General features: G+C 39.4%; 3 protein-coding genes across 13 annotated transcripts in view; 2 read left to right on the top strand and 1 right to left on the bottom strand.

Moving 5' to 3' along the window:
• LOC146565380 (roundabout homolog 1-like) overlaps positions 1–13,092 on the bottom strand; it is a 144,279-nt gene extending 131,187 nt beyond the window's left edge. The window contains exons 1-3 of the mRNA XM_085288505.1: positions 12,982–13,092; positions 10,640–10,701; positions 10,357–10,418 (exon numbers count right to left, since the gene is read on the bottom strand). The gene's annotated coding sequence lies outside the window, so the exon portion shown is untranslated. The remainder of the gene's footprint in view (positions 1–10,356; positions 10,419–10,639; positions 10,702–12,981) is intronic.
• On the top strand, positions 1,631–7,495 carry LOC146565381 (T-box transcription factor TBX3-like). The gene is made up of 7 exons (XM_085288508.1): positions 1,631–2,511; positions 2,805–3,072; positions 3,230–3,376; positions 3,521–3,597; positions 3,675–3,835; positions 4,230–4,774; positions 5,622–7,495. Exons 1-7 carry the CDS (start codon positions 2,186–2,188, stop codon positions 5,934–5,936), a joined length of 1,839 nt encoding a protein of 612 aa, XP_085144634.1. The 5' UTR covers positions 1,631–2,185; the 3' UTR covers positions 5,937–7,495.
• The window catches only part of acaca (acetyl-CoA carboxylase alpha), a 33,626-nt gene continuing 21,445 nt past the window's right edge, over positions 12,289–24,469 (top strand). For 8 of the 11 annotated variants that reach the window (XM_085288501.1, XM_085288499.1, XM_085288500.1 and 5 more), the window contains exons 1-19: positions 13,671–13,929; positions 15,200–15,332; positions 15,585–15,723; positions 16,016–16,125; positions 16,234–16,315; positions 16,412–16,510; positions 16,639–16,745; positions 16,824–16,934; positions 17,025–17,234; positions 17,329–17,499; positions 18,061–18,222; positions 18,421–18,584; positions 18,706–18,856; positions 19,067–19,170; positions 20,298–20,525; positions 21,106–21,256; positions 23,034–23,168; positions 24,029–24,175; positions 24,254–24,442. In XM_085288501.1, coding sequence (XP_085144627.1) covers positions 13,700–13,929; positions 15,200–15,332; positions 15,585–15,723; positions 16,016–16,125; positions 16,234–16,315; positions 16,412–16,510; positions 16,639–16,745; positions 16,824–16,934; positions 17,025–17,234; positions 17,329–17,499; positions 18,061–18,222; positions 18,421–18,584; positions 18,706–18,856; positions 19,067–19,170; positions 20,298–20,525; positions 21,106–21,256; positions 23,034–23,168; positions 24,029–24,175; positions 24,254–24,442 — 2,823 coding nt within the window. In that variant the 5' untranslated portion in view covers positions 13,671–13,699. Of the gene's footprint in view, positions 12,481–12,998; positions 13,015–13,670; positions 13,930–15,199; positions 15,333–15,584; positions 15,724–16,015; positions 16,126–16,233; positions 16,316–16,411; positions 16,511–16,638; positions 16,746–16,823; positions 16,935–17,024; positions 17,235–17,328; positions 17,500–18,060; positions 18,223–18,420; positions 18,585–18,705; positions 18,857–19,066; positions 19,171–20,297; positions 20,526–21,105; positions 21,257–23,033; positions 23,169–24,028; positions 24,176–24,253; positions 24,443–24,469 lie in introns of those variants that run through there. The other 3 variants (XM_085288504.1, XM_085288502.1, XM_085288496.1) reach the window with 2 other exon arrangements.

Genomic DNA, 24,469 nt, shown 5'->3' with positions numbered 1-24,469 from the left:
ATCAAGTTTCTAGTAACCAAAATTGAGCCACACAGCAAGAAGGTCCTGGATTTGAATACACCATCTGGCGCTTCTTGTGGAGTTTGCATGTTCTCTCTGCTACTTTGCATAGTTTCTCTCTGGGTACTCTGCCTTCCACCCACAGTCCAAAGACATGCAGTTTGTAGAGCTACATTAATTAGTGATTCTAAATTGCCCATAGGTATGAATGTGAGTGTGAATGGTTGTCTTTCTCTCTGTTTTAGACCTACAACAGACTGGCGTCATACCCGTTGTGTATTCTGGATGGATCTCAGAAAATGCTGTATTCAACTAAAAGACACTGTCAACACTTAGTTTTTCCTCTTCTCAGAGTGGATTGTAAAATCCTCTGTGGTGGCCTTTGTTTTTTAATTACTGAGAAATCCAGCACAAACCTGTAACTTACAGAACAGTTTGTTGATTTTATCATTATTGTCTCATTATCATTATTCTTTTCTGTTCTAGTCTCTTTTCTGTACACTTTTCTGCAAATTAAAAGAAAAAACAGATTTAGGTATATCCAAGAATCTCTTTCCACACCAATAAGTCATTTGACAGGACTGAAAGGCCTTGCATCTCTCCCTCTTACTCCACTCATCACAGCTGGCCTGAAGTGTCCCGAATCATGGTGGGTCATGGCTCCAGGCCCACTGTGCAGGCTAAAACATTTGAATTTACTTGTTTGTGATTGCATAGAGGTAGCTTCACTGATACATAACGTCTCTATGGAAAATGTTCTGCTTTATTTAAGCCACCTTGAGGATTCTATTATTGGGACAGTTGGTCCTTTGGTGAAATTCCACTTTACGAGATTAATTACTCTAAGTCTGAGGCAACGCCCTCGACCTAATGTATCCCGGACTTCAACCTGCTCTGATCCATTTAGCTAGTCCCTGTCACTTTTTACTTCACCAGGTATACAAATTACCCTCTCCTTCTTTGACCTGCACAAAGCTAATTTCATGCTGCTAAACCACAAGATTAGGAAAGACCTTGTTTACTGGACAGAGTTGGTGAACCTCTTTAAGAGTGAACCTCTTTGAGATGAACATGCCTCTGTGGTTTTGTACCCCTTTGAAATAATTTTAACTGAAAGCAAATATCTTCTTTCTTCATTAATATGCAGATTGTCATTACCATTGATCAACAACCACTGATCAAAGACCATTGATCAATGGCCATGAGTAACATTCACAGATAGTTGGGTAATGACTGCAATCACAGCATTGCAAGATGGAGAAAGATGTACCCTTAGCCCCCCTCCTTGATTTAGAGATGGTCTTTCCCTTTTCACATAAATGACCTCCTCGAATCCCCGCTCAAGGCATTCCTCCCTATCCAGGATGTGTACATCCTCATCACTGAAATAGTGTCCACTGGCTTGTAGGTGTGACAAGACTGCTGATTCAATAAATTCAATAAAGTAAAACACACCAGACAGTACTTAAACCTTTTGAACATCACGTTTGGAATCTGTTTCTCTCTCTCTCTCTCTCTCTCTGTGTGTGTGTGTGTGTGTGTGTGTGTGTGTGTGTGTGTGTGTGTGTGCAACACTTCCACTTTCGAGCTTTCCTGTCTCGTAACTAGTTTATTCAAGAAGGTAAAGTGACTCCAGACATCCTGAACTGTGTAAATGATGTATTTCTGTTATCAGTAACACGCGCTGATTTGTAATTTTATTTTATTTTTTTGACATATCATAGAATATTTGAACATTTTTACATTATTATTATTGTTATTATCATTATGCGTGTTTGGTAATTGGTAAGCTACGTGTAACGAAGCCCTGTCGAAAATATTTGGCTCGTTAGTGTACCTTGTGCAAGGGAAAACAGACGTGTGACAGCGCAAACACAGTCTCTTTCCCTCCCTCTGTTCTCATCCTCGGTACCAGTTGTTTTCAACAAGCTTGTGCAGTCACAGCGTTCACAGCTGCTCTCTCCCCGTTTGCGATTTACAAGCGGATTCTTACCTCTTTCTCAGTATTTTAAGAGTGGGGAATTTTGCATTCCCTCGTAAGACCAATCATGCCACACAATTCATAAACTTTTAAAATCGGAGTTGCTGTCTGGATGTACGCCATGCGCCTGCAACCTGCGCGGGCTGGCTGGGACTTTTCTGATCGGATGCTGTGCTGAGAAATGCAGTTGGCGCCATTGCTCCCATGGCTTATTATCCTTTCCAAATTCGCGGACCAGGTGCCTTGTCCTTGTCAGCCTTCCTTACCAGCGCACAGCCTTCTTTTCCCGCCGCGCCGACTTTTCCGGACGCCGCGTCCTTCTCCAAGTCTCTGTCAGAGCAAGCACCCCCTGACGCGGGGCTGCACGCAGGTCTGGGGTGCCAAAATGAGGCCGTTCAGCAACGTTCCTTGAAGAGACTTGAGCCAGAAGAATGGTTGGACGAGGACCCGAAAGTTACGCTGGAATCAAAGAACTTGTGGAGTGAATTTCACAAAATAGGAACTGAAATGGTTATCACAAAATCAGGAAGGCAAGTGCAATGCGCATTTAAGTAGTCTACTGAGAATTTGTGTAGTGTCTTTGTCGTTTCAAATTTGTAAATAGCCTGTAAAAGCGCGCACAAATGCTATGTTCACGCTTTAACGGGGAAAAACAGCGAATAATCTAGTTTTGCTGATGATCGGAAGTTTAAAAAATGCCACAAGGGGGGGGGACCTCCATAGACAAATAGAAGCTCTATGAGAAAAAAGTGATGAAAAACAAAAATAACACTGTTAATTATGACATATACAACAATTTCTTTTTTTCTTCATTAACTATCAGGAGGATGTTTCCCCCTTTCAAAGTGCAAGTAGAAGGGCTGAATGATACAGCCAAGTACATCTTGCTGATGGACATTGTCGCTGTCGACGACTGTCGCTACAAGTTTCACAACTCCCGCTGGATGATGGCTGGAAAAGCTGACCCAGAGATGCCAAAGCGCATGTACATCCACCCGGACAGTCCGTCTAAAGGAGAACAATGGATGAGCAAGCCTGTTGCCTTTCATAAACTCAAACTCACCAATAACATGTCCGATAACCATGGGTTTGTAAGTAACACTCACTGAAAAGTTGCTTTTGTTCCTCATTACGCATGGTTATGCTGGGTGACTGGGTGCACTGCTTTAAAGCTTTTATTATGGTTGTAGTTGTAGTAATTAATTACCCAAATACCAGTAATTCCAACTCTATTTTTCTAATTTGCAGACAATTTTGAATTCCATGCACAAGTACCAACCCAGATTTCATATTGTGAAGGCGAATGACATAATGAAGCTTCCTTATAGCACCTTCCGGACTTATGTTTTCCCAGAGACAGAATTCATCGCTGTCACTGCTTATCAAAATGAAAAGGTAACATCATCCTTTAGCCCCTCATACACAAATGACAAATATCCACATGGATTATACAGTGTGTACTACTGTTGTGCCTGTTTGTCACTGCACAATGAACTTTGTATTGATTAATCTGCAGATCTTTCCTTCTTTTCCATCAAGATTACACAACTAAAAATTGACAACAATCCCTTTGCCAAAGGATTCAGAGATACAGGAAATGGGAGACGTGAAAAGAGGTATACATTTTGAAAACAGAATACATCTTTAGGCCATATGTGCATGGTCTCATGCAATCTCGATTTGTGATCCCCAGAAATAAACAGTTAAACATTTCTTCACTGAATGGAAACCAAAGCAAAGCAGACCAGGACTTTGCTGATTCTGATGATTCCTATGAGCAGCCCAGTACCAGTGAGCCTTTTTATTCCCCACAACTAATAAGCAGCCCTCTGATGCCCACATCAACTTGTCAAGGTGGGTTCATTTAGAGTTCATTATGTTATTAGGCAGCCACTGTTGACCTGTGTTCACGAAGTGATAATCTAATTTAAGATCTACTGCATAGTCACTACACTGAAACAGCTTGCATATATATTTTTTTGTTTTTAGTACGTGTTTTCCTTTTAATGACATATTCTCAAGCCAATAATTGCTGTTTGTAGTTTGGGGATCTGCTTTTGTTTTTACTTTAAAAAAATATTTATTTGATGCAAAATTAACAAAGCATTTTAAACTGTGTTTCAAAAGAACATGGGTTAATAATATGATGGCTCATTCAATTTGACTGCAAAGTATTCCATGACACACTGTCTGACAGTGTTTTCTTCATGGTTAAAAATGTTTCAAGTGTTTGTTTTTTTCCTTACAGACGAGACCAACGTTGTCAGTGATTCAGACGTTGATCCACTAGATGACTGCAACGCTGAAGGCAGCTGCTCCAGGAGAGAACACACATTGGGTTTAAGTCTGAGAAGTGAAGAGATACTGTGGAACAAGTGTGATCTCAGAAAGAACAAACAAGATGCAACAAAAGCAAGAACATCAAGCAGCGCTTCACGTGATAGACATTCTATAGGTACGGGTTTAGAAGAGCAAATGAGTGAAATCAAAGATGGGGTCGTGCCTATGATGTTACAGTCATGGAGCGCATCATCCTTCAGTGCTGGTCAGCAACCCACTTTGGATTTCTCAAGTGCACACAGCCAATTCTCTAGTAGGCTTGGGACACCTTTGTCATTTCAATCTGGACAGCTATCAATGAAGCCAGAGGTTTTTTCCAATATGGCTATGGAGAATATGTTTCCCACTTCATCTGGTATAAATGAATTAAGAAATGGAAGCCTGTTTTCTGAAAGCATCACCTCTTCAGCTCCGTTCAAACGTCAACTGTCACAGCAAATGCTAGCATCTCAGGTACGCTTCCCCAGGTTCACTATATTAAGTTATTGAATATATTTTCATCCATTCATTTAATTGTAAGTGCTGTATACAGCAGTAACAGTTACTTAACTTCAGTAGCATCTTTAAAGTCTTTGAGCACTAACAAAGGACTTCACACTGGGCAGCTGCAGAATTTTTACAGTTAAAGAAACTCTCAGCGAGTAAAGCTGAAATACGTTATATGTTTCGTGCCAATATGTTTCATAGCAAGCTCTGTTTGTAATTTGGAGAACATACTTTTAGATCTTACTTCATGTTTCGTCCTACTGTTTGTGCAATCCTACAAGCCTTCATGTTATAATTAAAAAAAACCCAAAGGTTCTTTGTAAACCGATTTTCCACTAAAAAACAGAAAAACCTTTGATCACTATTTGGTGTATTATGTGTGGAAACAAAATATAAAAGCATTAAATGAATATATACAATATGAAAAACAATGAATGTCTAGTTTTTCATTAAACAACTACTGAATAAAGTAAAACATTAGTTGGAATGTATTACTTGAGTAGTTGTACTTCATTATAAGCCTTTGTGAATTCTTTATGAATGGCTTAGAGATCTTTATAGCGTGCAGGTCATTTTCAGTGTAAAGTAAAGCATAGGTGTCAATCCTCTTGTTGTTTAATGGGACTGGATTGATTACCTTTACTGACTTCCTTTCCTAATGCCTTGGATTTCCTCCATAATATGAGTTAAAGACAAAACAAATCGGATGTATTCAGTTGCTGGTTAATAAAGTTTAATTTTACAGAGCTGTTTATATAAAGGAAGATGACATGATCTGTACTACAAATCTTAACAACTCTACTTTTTAATGCAGGGGATTTCACCATCACCCTATGGAGGACTTTTCTCATATCCATACCGCTACATGGCAGCACCAGGTTCAGTCACACCAGCCCTTTCATTCTGCACTGCAGCCTCGTCGCACTCCAGAAGCCAACGTTACAGCAACTCTCGACCATGGGTGCGATTCAGCCCTTATCAGATTCCCACATCGATCACCTCAAGCCAAAATCTGCTAACATCCAGACTGCCTGGTAGATCATATTTACAATCTGAGCGAGAGTCAACTCTGGTGTTTGACAATAACAGCTATCTAGTCATAAGACCTAATAAACCAAATCCTCCATAATAGACTATTCTACAAGTGAAGTCACATATGACAATCATTTAAAATGTTTTGGCAGAAAGTCTATATTTTTGCTTCTCATTAAATCGATCATATTATCATAAATTTAATAAAGACAGACTTGGTGGTCCAATGACAGTCAGTATATTATACTAGACTTGGATATGCATGTTTAATTTAATGATTCAAATAAATATTGTACTAGATTCTACTAAAAGCTACTCAATGGAATTCCAGAACATGTGCTATGCAAAAGTCGGTGCCCGGGGTGAAATTCTTTAGAGGATGATATGATGTAATGTGCTTTAAACATAACTAAAAACACATTTTTACTGCTTTATTCTATGTAAATGTGTAAATAGTTTTTCTCTTGCATTTTTTTTCACAAGAAAGTGACTAAATGAAGCCTTTTTTCAGAATGTTTTATATTTGTTTCACACTTTCACATTCTGATATACCAAAAATGTGCAGTGAGCTTGGAAAAACTCAGGACTTTTTGTTTATCTTCTTTTAAACCAGCACTTGAGAAATCTCCAGGAGATGTGATGTTGTGTATGGAATTATGCAAGTATATTGTGTGTTGTGTGTGTGTTTTCACAATTTACATAAAGATGTTCTAATCTGTAATATTTGACTGAATTATTTAACGTTAATTTTGCTTATTTTGTTTGTTCTTTTTTTGGGCGGGGTCATCTTTTGGTGAGTTGTTGTGCATTGCAACCCTACATTTCGTAAAAATAAACCAACAACAAACAAAAAAAAACAAACTTTTGGATGTGGCGCTGTCTATCACTGTTTTTAAATGCCAGGATATTTAATATTGATTTAAGAAGGGATTTTTCCCTTATTTTTTTCTCTAATGGTGATCAGTTTTATTTATGTAGTTTAAAAAAAAGCTTTACATTTTATTTCTGTACTTCTGTTTTCTATTTCAGAAAAGGTCAGCCTATGTGGCTGCTCCTTATGACCCATCTTTGTACTGATTTCTAGGCAACTGTGGCTTTGGTTGCCCTTTAGACCTTATAGAACATTTTTGTCATCTTCTATTTTAAGTCACAGTCAAATGCATTAGAAGAAAAGGGGAGCTCTTGAACTTATGATCTTAATTCTAAACAAATTCTTGTGGCAACACATCTTGGCACTTTTGCTCCCCTCATCCAACACCCACACCTTTCCAGGAACAAACACTGGCAAGACAAGAGACAGATTTTAAATTGGACCGTTAGCTGCAGTGCCCTCATTTTACTGCCTGCATATTTTACATCTGTCCGCACACAGCATTACAATAGTCATAAAGCTATGGCATATGTTAGCTCAACCGTGTGAAAAAAAATTTAGCTGGACAGTGACACTATTTGTAAAGTGACAGTGGTTCACATAAAGTTGAACCACTGTCACTTGGTGACAGTAAAGTTGGCGTTTAATGACAGGGACAAATTTGAAGACACTAAATCATACTGGGAGAGTGTAAAAAAGGTCATATCAGTGTAGGACACACCCATTTGCATGTATACAAACAAATGTAGATAGCTGACTGTGTATTCAAACAAGATGATTCACACTGTTTTTACTTTGAGGTTTGCTGGGGCACACTGACAAATGGCAAAATAAATGTTGTCACTAGTTGTCTTGAGACTTAAAAAATGAATACTTAAGTCTTCTTAATACATTTGTGTGTTAGTGAATGTTTAGAGCTTCTTTGTCTTCTGCAAACCTAAGTTATTAAAGCATAGAAAGAAAAAAGAAAGTTTTTTTTTAAATCCTAAATCTCTTTTGTGATTGCGATAGTGTCAATATTTATTCCTGTCACTTGCATGTTTAGTATTACACTAATTAATTCTACTAATACTTAAAATAATAATTTTGGTTGTGTTAAAATAGACCAACAGTGCACTGAAATATCAAGTTTCTGCAGGCATGTGCTAACCTACTCTGAACACTGGGAGGGAAGCATCTATTTCACACTTCACAGTGTGCAGAATATTAGTTAAAAGACTGTTAACTTGCAAATACTTCAGTTTTTCAACATCACTGTGTCAAGAGAAGGCAATGCAGGCTCTATGATTGGATTTTTAAATCAATCCTTATCATCACTATGAGCTAAGATAAAAATGTTAACACAGATGGCTTAAATAGATGAGATCGCCTTGATGCAGTCATTCACTTAACATGGAAACAATTTAAAAGCTTTTGTTAATGTAAATTAAGCTTTTGGCATGTATCTTTATGTTAAAGTCAAGAAATAGAAAGACAAAGTTGCTCCTGCTGAAATCCCATAAATTCAGAACCACTTTGAGTGGTTCTGCACATTAAGGCCTCTGAAGCCACCTAGTGGATCTAAGGTGCAATAATAATATATTTACACCTTTGATGTAAACTGGTAATCGAGGGTATTTCACTAAGGTTAACTGTCATAGTTTATCACAGGTATCCTGTTTTATTTTAACAACTGGGTTAAAGTGGTGTAGGCTCTAACTAAAAGATGTACATTTAATGAACCAAATCATGTTTTGAATGAGCTGGTATTTAATTCAACACTGGTATATTGTAATTTGATTTCATTCTCTTTCAGTCTTTTAGGGCTTAGCTTTAGGACTCTTAGCCTGACGACCTGCATTTACACTTTCATATCATCAGAAACCTCAGCAAGCTGTTACTGTCTACACATGAATAGACAAAGTTTTAAGCGTTTTTACATGGCTATCCATCTGTCCTACACGCACACGAGTACGGTAAAAAAAAAAAATCAATGTTTAATTCGTCACATTAAGTATGAACATTACTTTGAATAACTGTCTTTGTAAAACAGTTTCACAGAGAGAATATATGAATTCAAGTCTCTTTATTTAAATACGATCAATCCTAATTGCTTCTCGTTTGTGATTAGAAGTGGGATTTCGCCGGAACCAGTTTGAATGCAGACAGGCCAGTTTCTCAGCTTTCAAACGACACAGCTAACGTGAGCCAAACGGGATATGAAATAAGTCTTCCGTTGACTACATCGTCTGCAGTCTATATACTCCACTTGCCTGCACTGAAGTGATGAATAAACATCTTTAATATACTGCACACTGGATGCATTTTTTTCTTAATTTTTGACAGGGGCGATTCTAGGATCAGAGCTTTGGGGGTGCTGAGCACCCAGAGAGCTGCCCAGCCAGGCAAGATAAACCTGTCTCTGTCAGTCCCTGCATCCTTAAATGTTGTCCCGAGTTCTCTCTGACTGTCACTTTGGTGCATTTAAACCCCTGTTCCTCCCTGTCCTCATCGTCTGTTGTCTTAGTCTCCGTTATCAGTCATCATAATTTTACCATCTCTGTGCAAGTCTGCAAATCTCTTTATTAAATCATAAGATTCTTAAATTAATCAAGTCTCTCTGTGCCTGGGTCCTCGTCACAAAACATGACATCACTGTTTTGTACATTTTAACACAATTTAATCCCCACATTTGTGAAAGAAAAGCAAAACACTTTTTTGAAAAGTCTGTAACAAAACCATCAAATCTGATCAAGGTTATTTAAATGCTGCAAAAGAAGAATGGATTGGAATAAAAAAAAATACATATCCTAACCTTAATTACTGGGGAAGAATAATGAATGATGCTCATAGTGAGTAAAAAGTAAACTGAGTGCATTTTTTGGACAGAGATTCACTTTTAATGTGTTTGTATAATATAATACAGATACATAAAAACACTCCCAAAACAGAATAAATTATTACAAATAAATTATTACAAAATATAAAAAAAAAGAATATAAAAATGGAGGCAACTTTGCCTGTGGTAGAATGTATACAATGTATGAAAAAATCTTTACTGCAGATACTAATTTTGTGTTGTAAGATTTATGAGTTTCATGCTTTCATAGTGGCACTTAGGAGAGCTTGACATTTTTCTCAGGTGGTACACACTGTAAAAAGTTTGAGAAACACTGATAAGTGTGTGTGTGCTTTTGGAAAACATTTAAAGCTGCAGTACAGAATCTTTGAAACAAGCTTAAAACATTTTTAGAATATAAACAGAGCATCTGCTTCTCTTTACAGCTCCTCACTCCACCAGGGCACCGTTTGGCACTTTCTGATAGTGTGCAAATGTGATGTACGTACTGCGGCAGTCATACAGACAACTGGACGGTCCAAAAGTTGGCCTACCTATTACTGGCTGAGGTTTTAGTAGAGTTGTGGCTGAACCACATAAAAATATATTATTAATTTTAATCTCCCCAATCCATTATAATGTTATGTTGGAATGTTGTTAAAGAGGGTCAAAAATGTTTCAACCCAGTTTGTTTTGCAGATTCTTTATAGCAGCTTTAATATAGGGAGAACACAACTTCCAGATTGTGTGAGTAAAATCAGGTTTTTTCTCTTTGTCAGTTTAACAGTTTGTGTTGTGCCTGTCACTGTTCCCTGTCTGTTTTCTTACCTGGTTCTTCCTGACCTTGTACTTTCTCTTCACGTTCCCTCTTTCCTCTCTCCCTCTTTGGACTGACAATCATACACAAATAGATTGTATTCAATTAGATGAAAAATTACATTAATATGAAAAAAATTCTATTAAGATCGCTAACAAAAAGTCCTCTCTCAGTGTACTTTCAACCAAAAGGCAAATAACCAAACCACATGAACAACCAATAAAAGATATAAACATTGAAACACTGATCCAATATTATTCTTGATTGATGGATAATTTGATTTTACACTTTTACCTGAATGTGGCTCCTTTTTTTGAAAAAACTTCCTTATATCCATTATGAACCTGACTGTCTCTCTGTACACACACACACACACACACACACACACACACACACACACACACACACACAACAGGAGTTATAAGGCTAATGGGCATCCAGTCAGTTAGCTAGTTAGTATCCATTTCAAGCAGGACAGTGGTAACAACAGCAGGCTACGGACAATTTAAAGTTTTAGATTTTAAATAGGCTGTATATATTTCAATGGGAGCAACAGGACGGTCAGATGTCGCTGATTTTACTACAGAGCAGGACGGATTGTAGAGTAGCAAACATTGCCAGAAAACACGTTTTCAACACAGCAGGTTACCTGGTGTAATATTTTTCAGCTAAAAAGAAACATGGTCTGACTCCTACCTAACTATATAAAGAGTAACTGAAGGTTAAATGCAGCTAATATGTCCTGTTTTAAGCCAGACACTAACACCTCCGCTCCGTTGCGTCTCAGCCACCATCCTAGAGCCAGAGCAGGGGAGAGGCGAGCTGGAACAAATCACTTTGGGAGGGGGGATTATCTATACTTTTGTTGTTAAAATGTTACGTCTCACACAAGTACAGTACTGTATGCTTTTTATATTTTTAGTAGTGTGTCACACAAACAGCAAATATTGTCAAAAAAGTAAGAAATCTTTGGGGGTGCTTTGATTCATGTTAGGGGTGCTGAAGCACCCCCAAAAATGGGCTAAAATCGCCCCTGATTTTTGACATTCCCAGTTTGCATACGTAGTCCTCAAACTACCCGTCGTGAAAATAGTGTACAACAGACTTGTTAAATGTAGTCTGATGTTAGCGGGCTCACAGCATGCTTCAGCTGCACGCAGTCTACTCAACAACGACGAAGACCTGCAACCGCGAAACTGTGTGCTCGTCACAGATTCCGCACACCGAAGTTCAGTTCTGCTACATATATGTAGCTGTGTACATTGACAGCACATGCTCAAGCACCACCTCTTCCGGGTGTCTCCCGGCCCTCTACCGCCTTAAACACGCCCACACAGATTAACTGCAATTTGATTGGAGCTTTGCGAGCGAAATCAGCATAGATCTAGCTGAACTAGACAGAAAGGATTCAGCGTTAACGTGTCTTTTACTGATATTTGATTACTAAGACCTTATTACATTGACTGGATAGAAGAAAAAACAAAACAAAAGCAAAAAAACATTATTTCTTTTCTTTTTTTTCTGCTTTTGGAATGTTCATATATATTTTTAATCATAAGAATTCAGCAGATATAGTATCGAGCACCTTGGATGGATGTTACAAAAACACTAGCGTTTCGTTTGATTTCAGCTGGTGTAGCAGCTGTGGTTATCTTGACTCCACAGTTTTCTTTCTTTTTTAAAATTATATTATTATATTAAATATATTGTATTTTAGACGTTATGTACAACTTGTAATTAACTGTATAATTACAAGTTGTTCATAACGTCCAACATACAATATATTTTCTGTTTTTTTTTACGTCATTCCCTTATAAACGGAAGAATAGATAGACAGCCTGAACACATAATGCTGAAGTCGTTAATATACCGGCTTGGGTGTGATGTCTTTACTATCTAAACTAGTTCTATAGCGGAAGCTGCAGTCAGAGGTCAATGCCCAGGAATAACCTGCCTGCGCATCATCACATCACCCCACTCTCTGCTGTTTAAGCATCTGATGGTGATGTGTGACCTCATCATGATGTGATGTTTTCATCATCACTCGAAAGAGAGATGTCTGGCAGATACAATTAATTTATCGATCTTTTTAATTCAACTTTTTTTCAGGATTACGTGTCGGTTTATCTCCACCGGTGAGTCGCTAGCATACCTGCAAGGGTTTATCTCTTATTACTTCGCGTCTGCACCCAGGTTTTCACCCACACTGCAGTACAGTACAACGGTAGCCAGTACAGTACAGTCCGTGCTATTGTATTAGTGCCGTTACTGTGGAATTATAATTGTATTAGCGCCTGCCGGTAAGCTAGCGTTATTAGCACCTGCGCCTCAGCTTATCTGGGGTTGCTGGGTAAAGAAGCTAGCCTTCACCGGACAGGTAACCTTAACTAGTCGACTCAGCCTTAGTTCTTGTTTTTTCCCCCCCTTAATTTTTCTTTTTCTAGAAGGCGGTTCTAAAGTTATCTCATTAAATAATGTTCATTGCGGAAAACAGAAATATGGGTCTATTAACAAGCTAAACACAGCTATCATTTCGTGATGTTCTCCTGGCTCACTTTTACAGCGTGCCTGTTTGCGGTGCTCGGCTTGTTTTTCTGGTCCCGCAAGCGCCTGCCGAGAGGTAAGGTGTGCCTTACCCGAGAGTCTACTCTTTCCAGTTGCTCTGACAGGTGGGTTTTTTTTTAACAGTTGTGGCAACTGGACAGGTAGGGCGACAGCAACATAGCAGTTAAGTAACGTCTTATCGTTTCCGCACGTGGCTGTTAATTAACGTTTTTTCGAGGCTTCATGGTAAATTAACAAGGGGGAGAAGAAAGGGAATGTCAGTATTACTGTAGCAGATGCTAGGGTTTTGAGGAAAAACAGGAGTTTTAATCAAGCAATTGTCTTAATTGTTTTGCTTTTGTCCACTCTTTTAAATAGCAGATGCAAAGTGTACACAGGACAACTGATGATTACAGTGCAACTCTGGCAAATAGCAAATTTGATTATATGGCTGTCTGCCTAAATAATGCTTCATTGGTTCTGTCTATATGATTACTGGTGACAATATAGCACTCATTACATTCAGGTGTTATTGTTTAATATTTTGTTATTAATATTTTATTCTAAGCAACTGTTTTGGCAGATCATAAAGTGGCATTTTTTTCCAGAGTGTGCACAAAAATGATGCAATATCAATTGCACTATCAAGAAACTTAAGTTCATGTAACCCACTTTTGCAATAATGACAAACAGCCTTGTGTTCCAGCCAAAGCAATCTGTGTCACACTGTACTCTGTGGCTCCTTTATAACTGTTGCAACCACTGCTCTGCTTCTTGTCAGTGTTTGGAGCCTGCTCCTGTCGCCCGACCATGGCACAACAGGACGGTGCTGCCAAGAAGATTCCGGCTGTTGCGGAATTGCACTCTCGCTTCATTGTGGGATCTGTGTCAGAGGAGAACTCAGAGGATGAAAACCAAGGAAAGGTGGACATACAGCTGGACGAGAAGGAGACTCGCTCCTTGTCTCCATCTTCCGGGAGTTCGGACAGCACCTATGAAATGGGCTTCGACCACATCGATGGTCCTATGCACAATTTAAGGTTAGCCTGTAAACCTTCTTTGTCTGTCTGGCTTCTAAATGGTAATGCAACAGAAATATACATTTTATTCAAACATTTGTAAATGTCCTTCTAAAAGCTATATATAGCAAATGAGAGATAGGGATAGGGATCCTGCAACTTTCTGTGCTGTCTTTGTGAAACTAGCCAACATCTGTAGTCTAAAATAACACGCAGCATGCTCTGCTCAGATTATGTAGTTTTCCTTGGCTTCATAACCCTTTGAGCAACTTGTGAAAAATGCGGTTTTTCTAGTTGCACTCTACCTAAAGGTTCCTCTGTGCCCTCACTGTGTGAGATTGTCCCGGAGAGCAGTCATCTTGACTGCAGAATGTTTTTGTGGAAAAATGGTCAAATGATTTTTTACAGACAGGAATTCCCAAACTTTTGAAAGGAGCTATTCATGATAGTAGTTTTTAGCCTCTCTGCCAATCCTGTTTTTTTGGTGGGGGTGGGGTTGTTTTTTTTTCCTACTGGGCTCCCTGATCTCCTGTGTTTTGTTATTTAAAGTTTTCGTTTTAAATTTAAGTTAAAAAAAACAGTGCGTGTGTGTTTTTATGTGTATTTGACCTCTAAGTATAATTACTTGCAAAAACACTTGGGACATTAATTATTATCATTTCTTGCATGCTGACTTTCTTTGTGCCATAATCAGCAAGTTTACTTTTATTTGTGGCTGGTTTTGATGTGATCAGTTTCAATGAGGGTAAACCGAAAGACACTGGGCGGCACTACCGTTGTCAGAACTGGAAATACTGGATGAACGGGGGTTATGCCGCCCCGTCTCCCCACTCCCCCCACACACACAATCTCTTCCACATCTGGACAGAGTTGATCCACGTCAAGATCTTTACAGTGATGCAACCATCCAGTGTCATGTCATATAGAAGCCAGCCAGCTAAACGGGCCCAGGCTCTGCCACACCCTGTCACGTTCCTCCACCCATAGTACCCAACTGTCCCAACTCTTCCTCTTTGGGTGGAGCTTTGATTTACAGGGCTCGGCAGTTTCTGTTGGAAGCACTTGCCCCAACATGTAAATGTGTTTGAACAAGAAATTCTACTCTTTTTAACAATTTCTTCCATTATTTTATTTCTAGGTTGTTGGTTTTTTGTTTGTTTTTTTCCTACTGTTGTCATAGATTTTTATTTATGGTTAGACATTCTGACCATTTCACCAACTTATCCAGAAGCTGTATAACCAAAGGGACATTATATTGATATTCTTTGTTTTGTTTTTTAAATTAAAACAGATCAAGCATGTCAGGCCTGCACCTGGTGAAACAAGGACGAGATCGCAGGCGTATTGACCTCCAGAGGGACTTCACTGTTGCTTCTCCTGCTGAATTTGTCACACGCTTTGGTGGTAACAGGGTCATTGAAAAGGTAAGAAATTCTGATTTAAAAAAAAAAAAAAAAAAAAAACTCCAAAAAACCCCAACGTGTTATATAGGGACAATAATTCTATACAATAATCTAATTTATAAACTCTGCAATAATAACAAAAAACATTAAAAGATTCAAGTTCAAATTGTGATATTATGTCAGTCAAATGATTGACTGTATGTGCATTTCATAACTTTCCTGCTATATTGTGATTAGACTATGTTAACAATAGTAACTGATCTCCTTTTTCAGGTGCTCATTGCAAACAATGGCATTGCAGCAGTGAAATGCATGCGCTCCATCCGCCGCTGGGCCTATGAAATGTTTCGCAATGAAAGGGCAATCCGTTTTGTCGTCATGGTGACCCCAGAAGACCTGAAGGCCAATGCAGGTGAGCTAAAGTTTGGTTTCCCCAAACAGTAGACTCATTGTATGTGGTACCACCTTCAGCATATTTTGAGGCTTTTGAGACAGGTATATTGACTTCATGATTTCTACATACAACATTTCAACATGATTTCCCTAGGGATTAATAAGTATGTTGATTCTGATGATTCTAAAATTTTACATTCAAAAATTTTACATTTTAACTATCTTATAGCTAATATGACTGGCCTTTTTTGGTATTATTGAAAGGACTGAGAATAATTGTTCATGTTTTGTCATATTTTTTGTGCTTACAGAGTACATTAAGATGGCAGATCATTATGTGCCTGTACCCGGGGGGACTAATAACAACAACTATGCCAATGTTGAGCTCATTCTAGACATTGCTAAACGCATACCAGTTCAGGTATCACCAGAATATTTTTCAATAGTTTCTTCTGTAATTACCTTTCTTTCTTTTCTTTTTTTTCTTTTTTATTTATCATCTGGTGTTGTATTGTTTTATGTATTATAGGCAGTGTGGGCTGGATGGGGGCATGCCTCAGAAAACCCCAAACTCCCAGAGCTCCTTCAAAAGCATGGCATTGCTTTCATGGGTGAGGAGTGAGGGTCACTTTGTTGACCATCACCTGTTCTTCATTTGCCAGAGTAACGTAAGAGTAAAGTGTTAAAATTCTTCTCTCTTTTCTTAGGTCCACCAAGTCAGGCTATGTGGGCGCTTGGAGATAAGATTGCTTCCTCCATCGTGGCTCAGACAGCTGGAATTCCAACACTGCCCTGGAGCGGAACAGGTAGGCCATAGATTCTGGTGTCTGAATATTGTAGCTGGTCAACATTTCAGATGAAATAAAATATTAACAATGCACAGGGACACTGACAAGTTTCTATGCTGAGTACATTTTGGGATCTTCTTTTTCAGGTCTGACAGTGGACTGGCCAGAGAATAACCAAAAGAAGAAGGTCGTCAACATTCCTCACGACTTGTATGAGCTCGGCTGCGTCCAGGATGTAGAGCATGGCATGAAAGTAAGCAATTCACCTAATGCTGTATAATGGAAAATGAGTGTTGCATGCACTCTTTCTAACATCTCTTTCTATCACAAGGCTGCAGAGAAAATTGGCTACCCTATAATGGTGAAGGCCTCCGAAGGTGGTGGAGGAAAAGGGATCCGTAAAGTCAACTCTGCTGATGATTTCCCTAACCTGTTCAGACAGGTAAGTGAACATGTACAGCTTTTCCTGCTTTTTGGTACGGTGGTATTTTATGTATTCAACGATTTCAAGAATATATTTTATCTTTTCCAGGTCCAGGCAGAAGTCCCAGGATCGCCCATTTTTGTCATGCAGCTAGCCAAGCATGCCCGTCACTTGGAGGTTCAGATTTTGGCTGATCAGTATGGCAATGCCATTTCCCTGTTTGGCAGAGACTGTTCTGTGCAGCGGCGACACCAGAAAATTATAGAAGAGGCTCCTGCTACCATCGCCACTTCTGATGTGTTTGAGGATATGGAAAAGGTATTCCCCCTCTAGCATCACTTGCACTGATAAATGGAAATTGGTACCAACAAATTTCAAGCTTAAATTAACCTGAACTGTTCTCGCCTTTCAGTGTGCAGTAAAGCTGGCTAAGTTGGTGGGTTATGTAAGTGCTGGTACAGTTGAGTACCTCTACAGCCAGGATGGCAGCTTCTATTTCCTGGAGCTCAACCCTCGTCTACAGGTGGAACACCCGTGCACTGAGATGGTGGCTGATGTCAACTTGCCTGCTGCCCAGCTGCAGGTTGGTCTCACTTATTCAGTAGCTCACAGTTACATCATACACATTGTCCACTACAGGCCAGTCACAGACTCTAAAAATAAGCATGCTTCACCATGGTCGATGCTATGATGGGGCCTCTGGTTGCTATGGCAACCAACGGCAAATGCGCAATGTGCAGAAACACTGAAGCAGATCACGGAGTAGCAGTGATGGGTCACGTGGTCTGCTCTGCAGTGTTTAGGATTGTGTGTAAATAGGTCAGTGGCAATGAAGCTGAAGGACTGCGAGGGCATTGTAGGCAAGCTGATTGGGTGCTACTTGGGAGTGACACACTATCTGATTCAGTGCTCATTATCTTGGTTGGTTGAAAGATGGATTGATAAGATTCAAATAGGCACGACAAAGAAATCTTTTGGGGGTTCTTTATTAAAAAATGGGGGGAAAGTAATCATGGTCTAATATATGCTATTTAGTCAGACTGTTATCATTTTTCCATGCTAGTTTATGATCACCATGTGTTACGTTAATAATACTCTTTTTCTTTTCTTTTTTTTTTTTCCCTTTTTTTTCTTTCTTTGTTAGATTGCTATGGGCATTCCTCTTCATCGGATCAAAGACATTAGAATGCTTTATGGCGTTCAGCCCTGGGGGGATTCTCCCATTGATTTTGAGGCTCTGTCAACTGCCCCTTCCCCACGGGGCCATGTCATTGCTGCTCGTATCACCAGTGAGAACCCAGATGAGGTAAGATTCACTCATTCCTGCTGTGCAAAAGTTTTCCAGCCAAAGGTTACCCAACGATTCATATCTGCTGACGTTATTGTGTGACTCATATTACTTTTCAGTCTTCTTCTTTTTTTTTTTTTAAAAACAACAAGTACTATTATCACTACTGTTTGAATGTCCACTTTGCATCACTGTGTTTATGCTGTGTGATTGCAGGGTTTCAAGCCAAGCTCTGGAACAGTGCAAGAGCTGAATTTCCGCAGCAATAAGAATGTATGGGGCTACTTCAGCGTTGCAGCGGCTGGAGGGCTGCATGAGTTTGCCGACTCCCAGTTTGGGCACTGCTTCTCATGGGGAGAGAATCGTGAAGAAGCCATCTCGTGAGTATACTCAGAATTAAGAAACATTGATCTTATTATTTTTACTCCATTTTATTATATACACTTACCAATATGGATTATTTCTGTACAATGTCTAAACAGAGGTTATGGCTTCTTTTAGAAACATGGTGGTTGCGCTTAAGGAGCTGTCTATCAGGGGTGACTTCAGGACAACAGTGGAATACCTCATTAAGCTGCTGGAGACAGAAAGCTTCCAGCACAATAGTATCGACACAGGCTGGCTGGACAGACTTATCTCAGAGAAGATGCAGGTATGTGGAGATTATGCAGCTGTTGCCAATGGATGTTCTTAACTGTAACGACAGGTTATTTAATGTTTGACCTATATGTTAGTGTCTGCACTGAAACCACAATAAAACCAAATGTTGGGATGATAGTCTCTTTGGTTTATCCTCCTGATATCCACAGCATATAATGCATGACTGTTTTTGTGTAAGTTGTAAAGTGTAATTTACCTGCAGGCGGAGCGTCCTGATACCATGCTGGGAATTGTGAGCGGTGCACTGCATGTGGCAGATGTTAATCTCAGGAACAGTGTTTCCAACTTTTTGCACTCTCTGGAAAGGTAAAAATCTAATGCAAATAATATATGGTCAAATACAGTACTGCGCAAATTCTCTAGCCTCAATCCTTTATATATTGCTAGGAATGTGGGAAATGTGTGCAGTGTTTTTTTTTTAAACATACATAGGAATGCAGTATATAAGGCAAAAATTATTCTAATGAGCTTGAAAGTGAATATTTGGCATCACTACCTTTAAGTCTTCAACACAGCCTGCCCACACTGAGGCAAGCTTTCTTTTCATTTCTTGAAGTAGTCTTCAGGAATAGTTCTCCAGACTGGTTCCATTCTCTGTCGAGATTATAGTCAATGACTAAAGGTGTACCCCTGTGTGCATTTTCTATCCACGTATGGTGTTATTGCTTTGACAGTGTCTTTGGGATCATCACAATGCCGAGACACTTTCTGATGAGGCTTTAGAGAACTGTAGAGGATCATTTGATGTTAAATATATATAATTGTTTTAGGCCCACCATTTGTCCAGTTTCTTCATTTTTTTTAAGGGCACACTGTATACTGTTGGTATTTTCCATAGATTTGGCTAAAGAAATGGGAACAGATGATTTGTTTTTGAGATGGGCTGCTAACAACAGAGATACAATTTGAACTTGTTTCTTTGCTAAACTGTTTCTTATGTGTAGAAGCATTACTAGTAAATGGTAAATGGCCTGCATTTGTATAGCGCTTTTCTAGTCCATAGGACCCCAAAGCGCTTTACACTACATTCAGTCATTCACCCATTCACACACACATTCACACACTGGCGATGGCAAGCTACATTGTAGCCACAGCTGCCCTGGGGCGCACTGACAGAGGCGAGGCTGCCGGACACAGGCGCCACCGGGCCCTCTGACCACCACCAGTAGGCAAACATGGGGTTAGTATCTTGCCCAAGGATATTTGGCATGCAGCCAGGATGCAGCCTGGGATTGAACCACCGACCTTCTGATTAGTGGCTGACCTGCTCTGCCACCTGAGCTACGGCCACCCCCGTAAATTCGTTTTGGCCATTATTTAATATGTAAACAAACAAATGAGTTGTAATCTGTTGTAAGCCGCAGTAGAAACAATCATTTGAAAAAACAGCATTTTGAATAGATAACATGAGACACTCTGTACTCTCTGACCAGGGGGCAGGTGCTACCACCACACACGCTGCTCAACACTGTGGATGTGGAGTTGATCTATGAAGGTACTAAGTACGTTCTGACAGTGACTCGTCAGTCTCCCAATTCCTATGTGGTCATCATGAACAATTCTTCTGCTGAGGTGGATGTCCATCGGCTTAGTGATGGAGGTCTTTTGCTTTCATATGATGGAAGCAGCTACACTACGTACATGAAAGAAGAGGTGGACAGGTAAACAAAACCATTAACTGTATGAAAGAATTGTTACTATTGTAACTGTAAGTTTACCACATGACAACAATTTAAAAAAAATAAATAAATAAATAAAGCAGAACATTATTGAGGAAAAAACGAACACATTGTAAAGTCGAGTCTTAATAGCTTACTGGGCTCGTCAGGCACTCTTTTTGGCTGCAGTGGTTATTTTTATATTTACATGCTTCCATCTCCCATTTCTGCTCGGTAGCACCTCGTACTTTTCGACTTTCCTTTTTCTCCCTCCCTCACGCTCATACAGTCTTAAAAGGCCATCCCTGTAACACTCTGGCGTCGTATTAAATAATTTTTTGTATAATAATTAAAAAAAAATGTTCACATCAATATGCGGCCCGCAAGCGGAGGTGACGTGGGCCGCAAATGGCCTGTGGGCCGCAAATGGCCTGTGGGCCGCAAATGGCCTGTGGGCCGCAAATGGCCTGTGGGCCGCGAGTTTAAGACCCCTGATTTAAGATCTTCAGATAAAACATGACACTGAAATCTTCTAATTTCTGGTTTGTTAACACTGTTTTTGTTTTGTTTTTTTTGTTGTCAGGTATCGCATCACAATTGGGAACAAGACGTGTGTTTTTGAGAAAGAAAATGATCCCTCGCTGCTGCGGTCTCCTTCAGCAGGAAAACTCATTCAGTACACTATTGAGGATGGCGGGCATGTGTTTGCTGGCCAGTGCTACGCTGAAATAGAGGTACATTAGTTTAATGCAGAGGTGTGGACTCGAGTCACATGACTTGGACTCGAGTCAGACTCGAGTCATTAATTTTATGACTTTAGACTTGACTTGAAAAAATGTTCTAAGACTTGTGACTTGACTTGGACTTTTACACCAATGACTTGGGACTTGAATTGGACTTGAACCGGTTTACTTGAAAAGACTTGATATTTCACCCCAAATATAAAATTTAACATGCATATTATATAGAGATTGAAAATGTGACGTCATTCACGGGTAGAACCGCAAAGGATTCTGGGAACTCGTGGCAAGCGGTACTAGCGCACGCAGGCTTTCAATTAAAATCAGTTATACAGCGATAAAAAGAAACACAAAAATGTCAAGAAGCCGTTGTATTATTAACTGCAATAGCCGGTCGCATGACAGCCACGAGAAGCTGACGGGTAAAGAGATCAGTTGTTATCGGATTACGTCGTTGAAGAGAAATTGTTCAAGCCATGTTTCCGAAGTAACAAAGACGCGACGGATGGCCTGGATCGCAGCCATTCAAAGATCAAATATAACGTCCCAGAACCCTCCAGCTCACAGGTTAGTCTGCTCCAAGCATTTACACGAAGGTCAGTGTTTTTTAGTAGTTAATACGTCATTTTCATAACATAATTAGTGATATAGGTTACAAGCAAGTCTGGTGCTGAACAGAAATTGTCGCGCTATGCTCCTTTATTTATTGTGCATAAATAGTGAATTGTCCTGACACAATATTGCGTTTCGCTTCTGTTATTATGGTACATTGACAAAAACATATACTTTTATTCACAGGATAAAACAGTTGTTTTGTATCACTAATTGCCCAGTACGATTACAGCATACAGTATTATTGTCACTGCTACATTTCTGTAACGCGTACCAGAAATTATTTCCACTACTAATTAATTACCGTTGAGCTCAAAGGTCCTATTAATAAACGGTTAACGAATGTGTATTTATGACGACAATTTGTGAGACTGGTAAACTTATGATACGTACGATGGTCTTTCGTTCTACACGGTGCATTTCAAGGTCCTGTACCCATCCGTCGGTAAACTGTACCTGGGCTTGTTGCAGTGACCTGAAGTTACTAAACTTCATGAGTGTGTGCACTCACTCCAAGAACCGTATGATTATAAATATGCATATAAATATGCTAAGATGAGATAGCTGACTTCATCTAACTAGCAAATGTTGTACAGGCTATGTTGGTGATACAGTTTTTTTTTTAATGTGTATGATATTTTTGTCATGCGATTTTAAAGCCGGTCCTACAACCGCATCCAAGAATAACATGCAGCTTATCTCAGAACTGTCGGTGAAAATTATTCTTGGAGCTAGGTTTAATTGAGCTGCATTTTAAAGAAGTGCAATTTCACAATTTGTGTATATTTTCTAAGTTCACTATTTTGTCATGTGTTGAGAAAAACACAGATTTAAAAATTACATGGTCTAATATTTACATTTAGCATAACTGCAACATTATTTTTTCGTTTTTTTTTTTAAAGACTCGAAAGGACTTGAAATTCAAAGTTTCAGACTTGTGACTTGACTCGGACTTTTACACCAGTGACTTGAGACTCGACTCTGACTTGCCTGACATTACTTGAGACTTGACTTGAGCCTTGAGGATAAAGACTTGAGACTTACTTGAGACTTGCAAAACAATGACTTGGTCCCACCTCTGGTTTAATGGTTAGTTGTGTGCAGTCCACTATAAAGATGGAATCTGTAAATATACATATGGTTATTTGCAAATAAACAGGTGATGAAGATGGTCATGACCCTCACTGCAGCAGAGTCTGGTTGTATTCACTATGTGAAGAGGGCTGGAGCAGCTTTGGAGCCTGGCTGTGTCATTGCCAAGTTGCAACTGGATGACCCAAGCAGAGTGCAGCAGGTACATTATGTCTCATCATTCCACTTTATTGTTGTCACAGATGCAGTATTTGCTGTGCAGCAAGTAGGATTTTGTATAATGCAAAATGACGGTTAACGTAATATTTTTGTTTACATCAGGTTAAATTAGAGCATCGGTTTTAACTTTGATGTCATTTGCCCATAAAAAGTATCTTAGCTGGTATCTTGGTAACACTGAGTATTAGTTTAAATATGCATGTGTTGCGTTTAATGATTAATCGCTTTATGTTCAGATATATGAGGGGAACCAATGTGCAAGAAGAGACAGACAGACAATTAAATCTAACGGATGTTAAACTCCAGCACAAGCGTCTCAAACTAAGACGAATCGAATAGATACGTCACTGACACATATGCTTGCTTTCTACAAGCCATACCTGAATAACCCCCAGACATGAGAGCACGCGCGCACACACACACACACACACACACACACACACACACACACACACACACACACACACACACACATCCAGCCTATAAGCATTTATCTGCTCTACCATTGTATTATAATTACATATCATTATCTATGAGGAACCAAATGAACCAAAATGAGGTTGAGCTCACCATCATCATGAGTCTATATTGCACCCATATGGTGAAGCAAAGAGCAAAACAGCAGTTGAGTTCCCAAGAAATTGTAAAATTACCAAATTGAATAAATTAAAAAAATATAAAACTTAACACAACAATTAAGCAGAGAATAAACTAAGCAGTGGATTAAGAATTGCTTATTTCACACCATAACCTCTACCTCCTACTAGAACATACCATTGACACGCTGATGTATTTTAAAAATCCAGTGACTTATTAGTAATCGGTATTTGTATTGTCTCACAGGCTGAGCTCTACACAGGGACCCTGCCTTCTATCCAGGCAGTAGCTTTGAGAGGAGAGAAGCTGCACAGAGTTTTCCATAACACACTGGGTCATCTTGTCCACATGATGAATGGCTATTGTCTACCTGAGCCTTTCTTCAGTGCTAAGGTAAGAATTCATGTACACCAGTGTGCACACCAGCATTACTTTGCTTAGTCTTGAACACACTTCTTGTGTCTCTCCTAGTTGAAAGAATGGGTGGAAAGGGTAATGAAAACCATGCGCGATCCTTCTTTACCACTGTTGGAGCTTCAAGACATCATGACGAGTGTTTCAGGTCGCATCCCCCCTGCTGTGGAGAAGGCCATCAAGAAGGAGATGGCTCAGTATGCCAGCAACATAACTTCTGTGCTTTGCCAGTTCCCCAGCCAGCAGGTGCATCACAGACACTTGCACATGAAC

Source organism: Mchenga conophoros, linkage group LG10 (genome assembly GCF_057382185.1).
Source record: "Mchenga conophoros isolate Kocher_MC1m ecotype Shallow Benthic linkage group LG10, M_conophoros_male_GT1.1, whole genome shotgun sequence".
NCBI classification, from domain to species: Eukaryota; Metazoa; Chordata; class Actinopteri; order Cichliformes; family Cichlidae; genus Mchenga; species Mchenga conophoros.
Note: the sequence above shows the minus strand (reverse complement) of the source record. Positions and strands in the feature narration are given on the sequence as shown.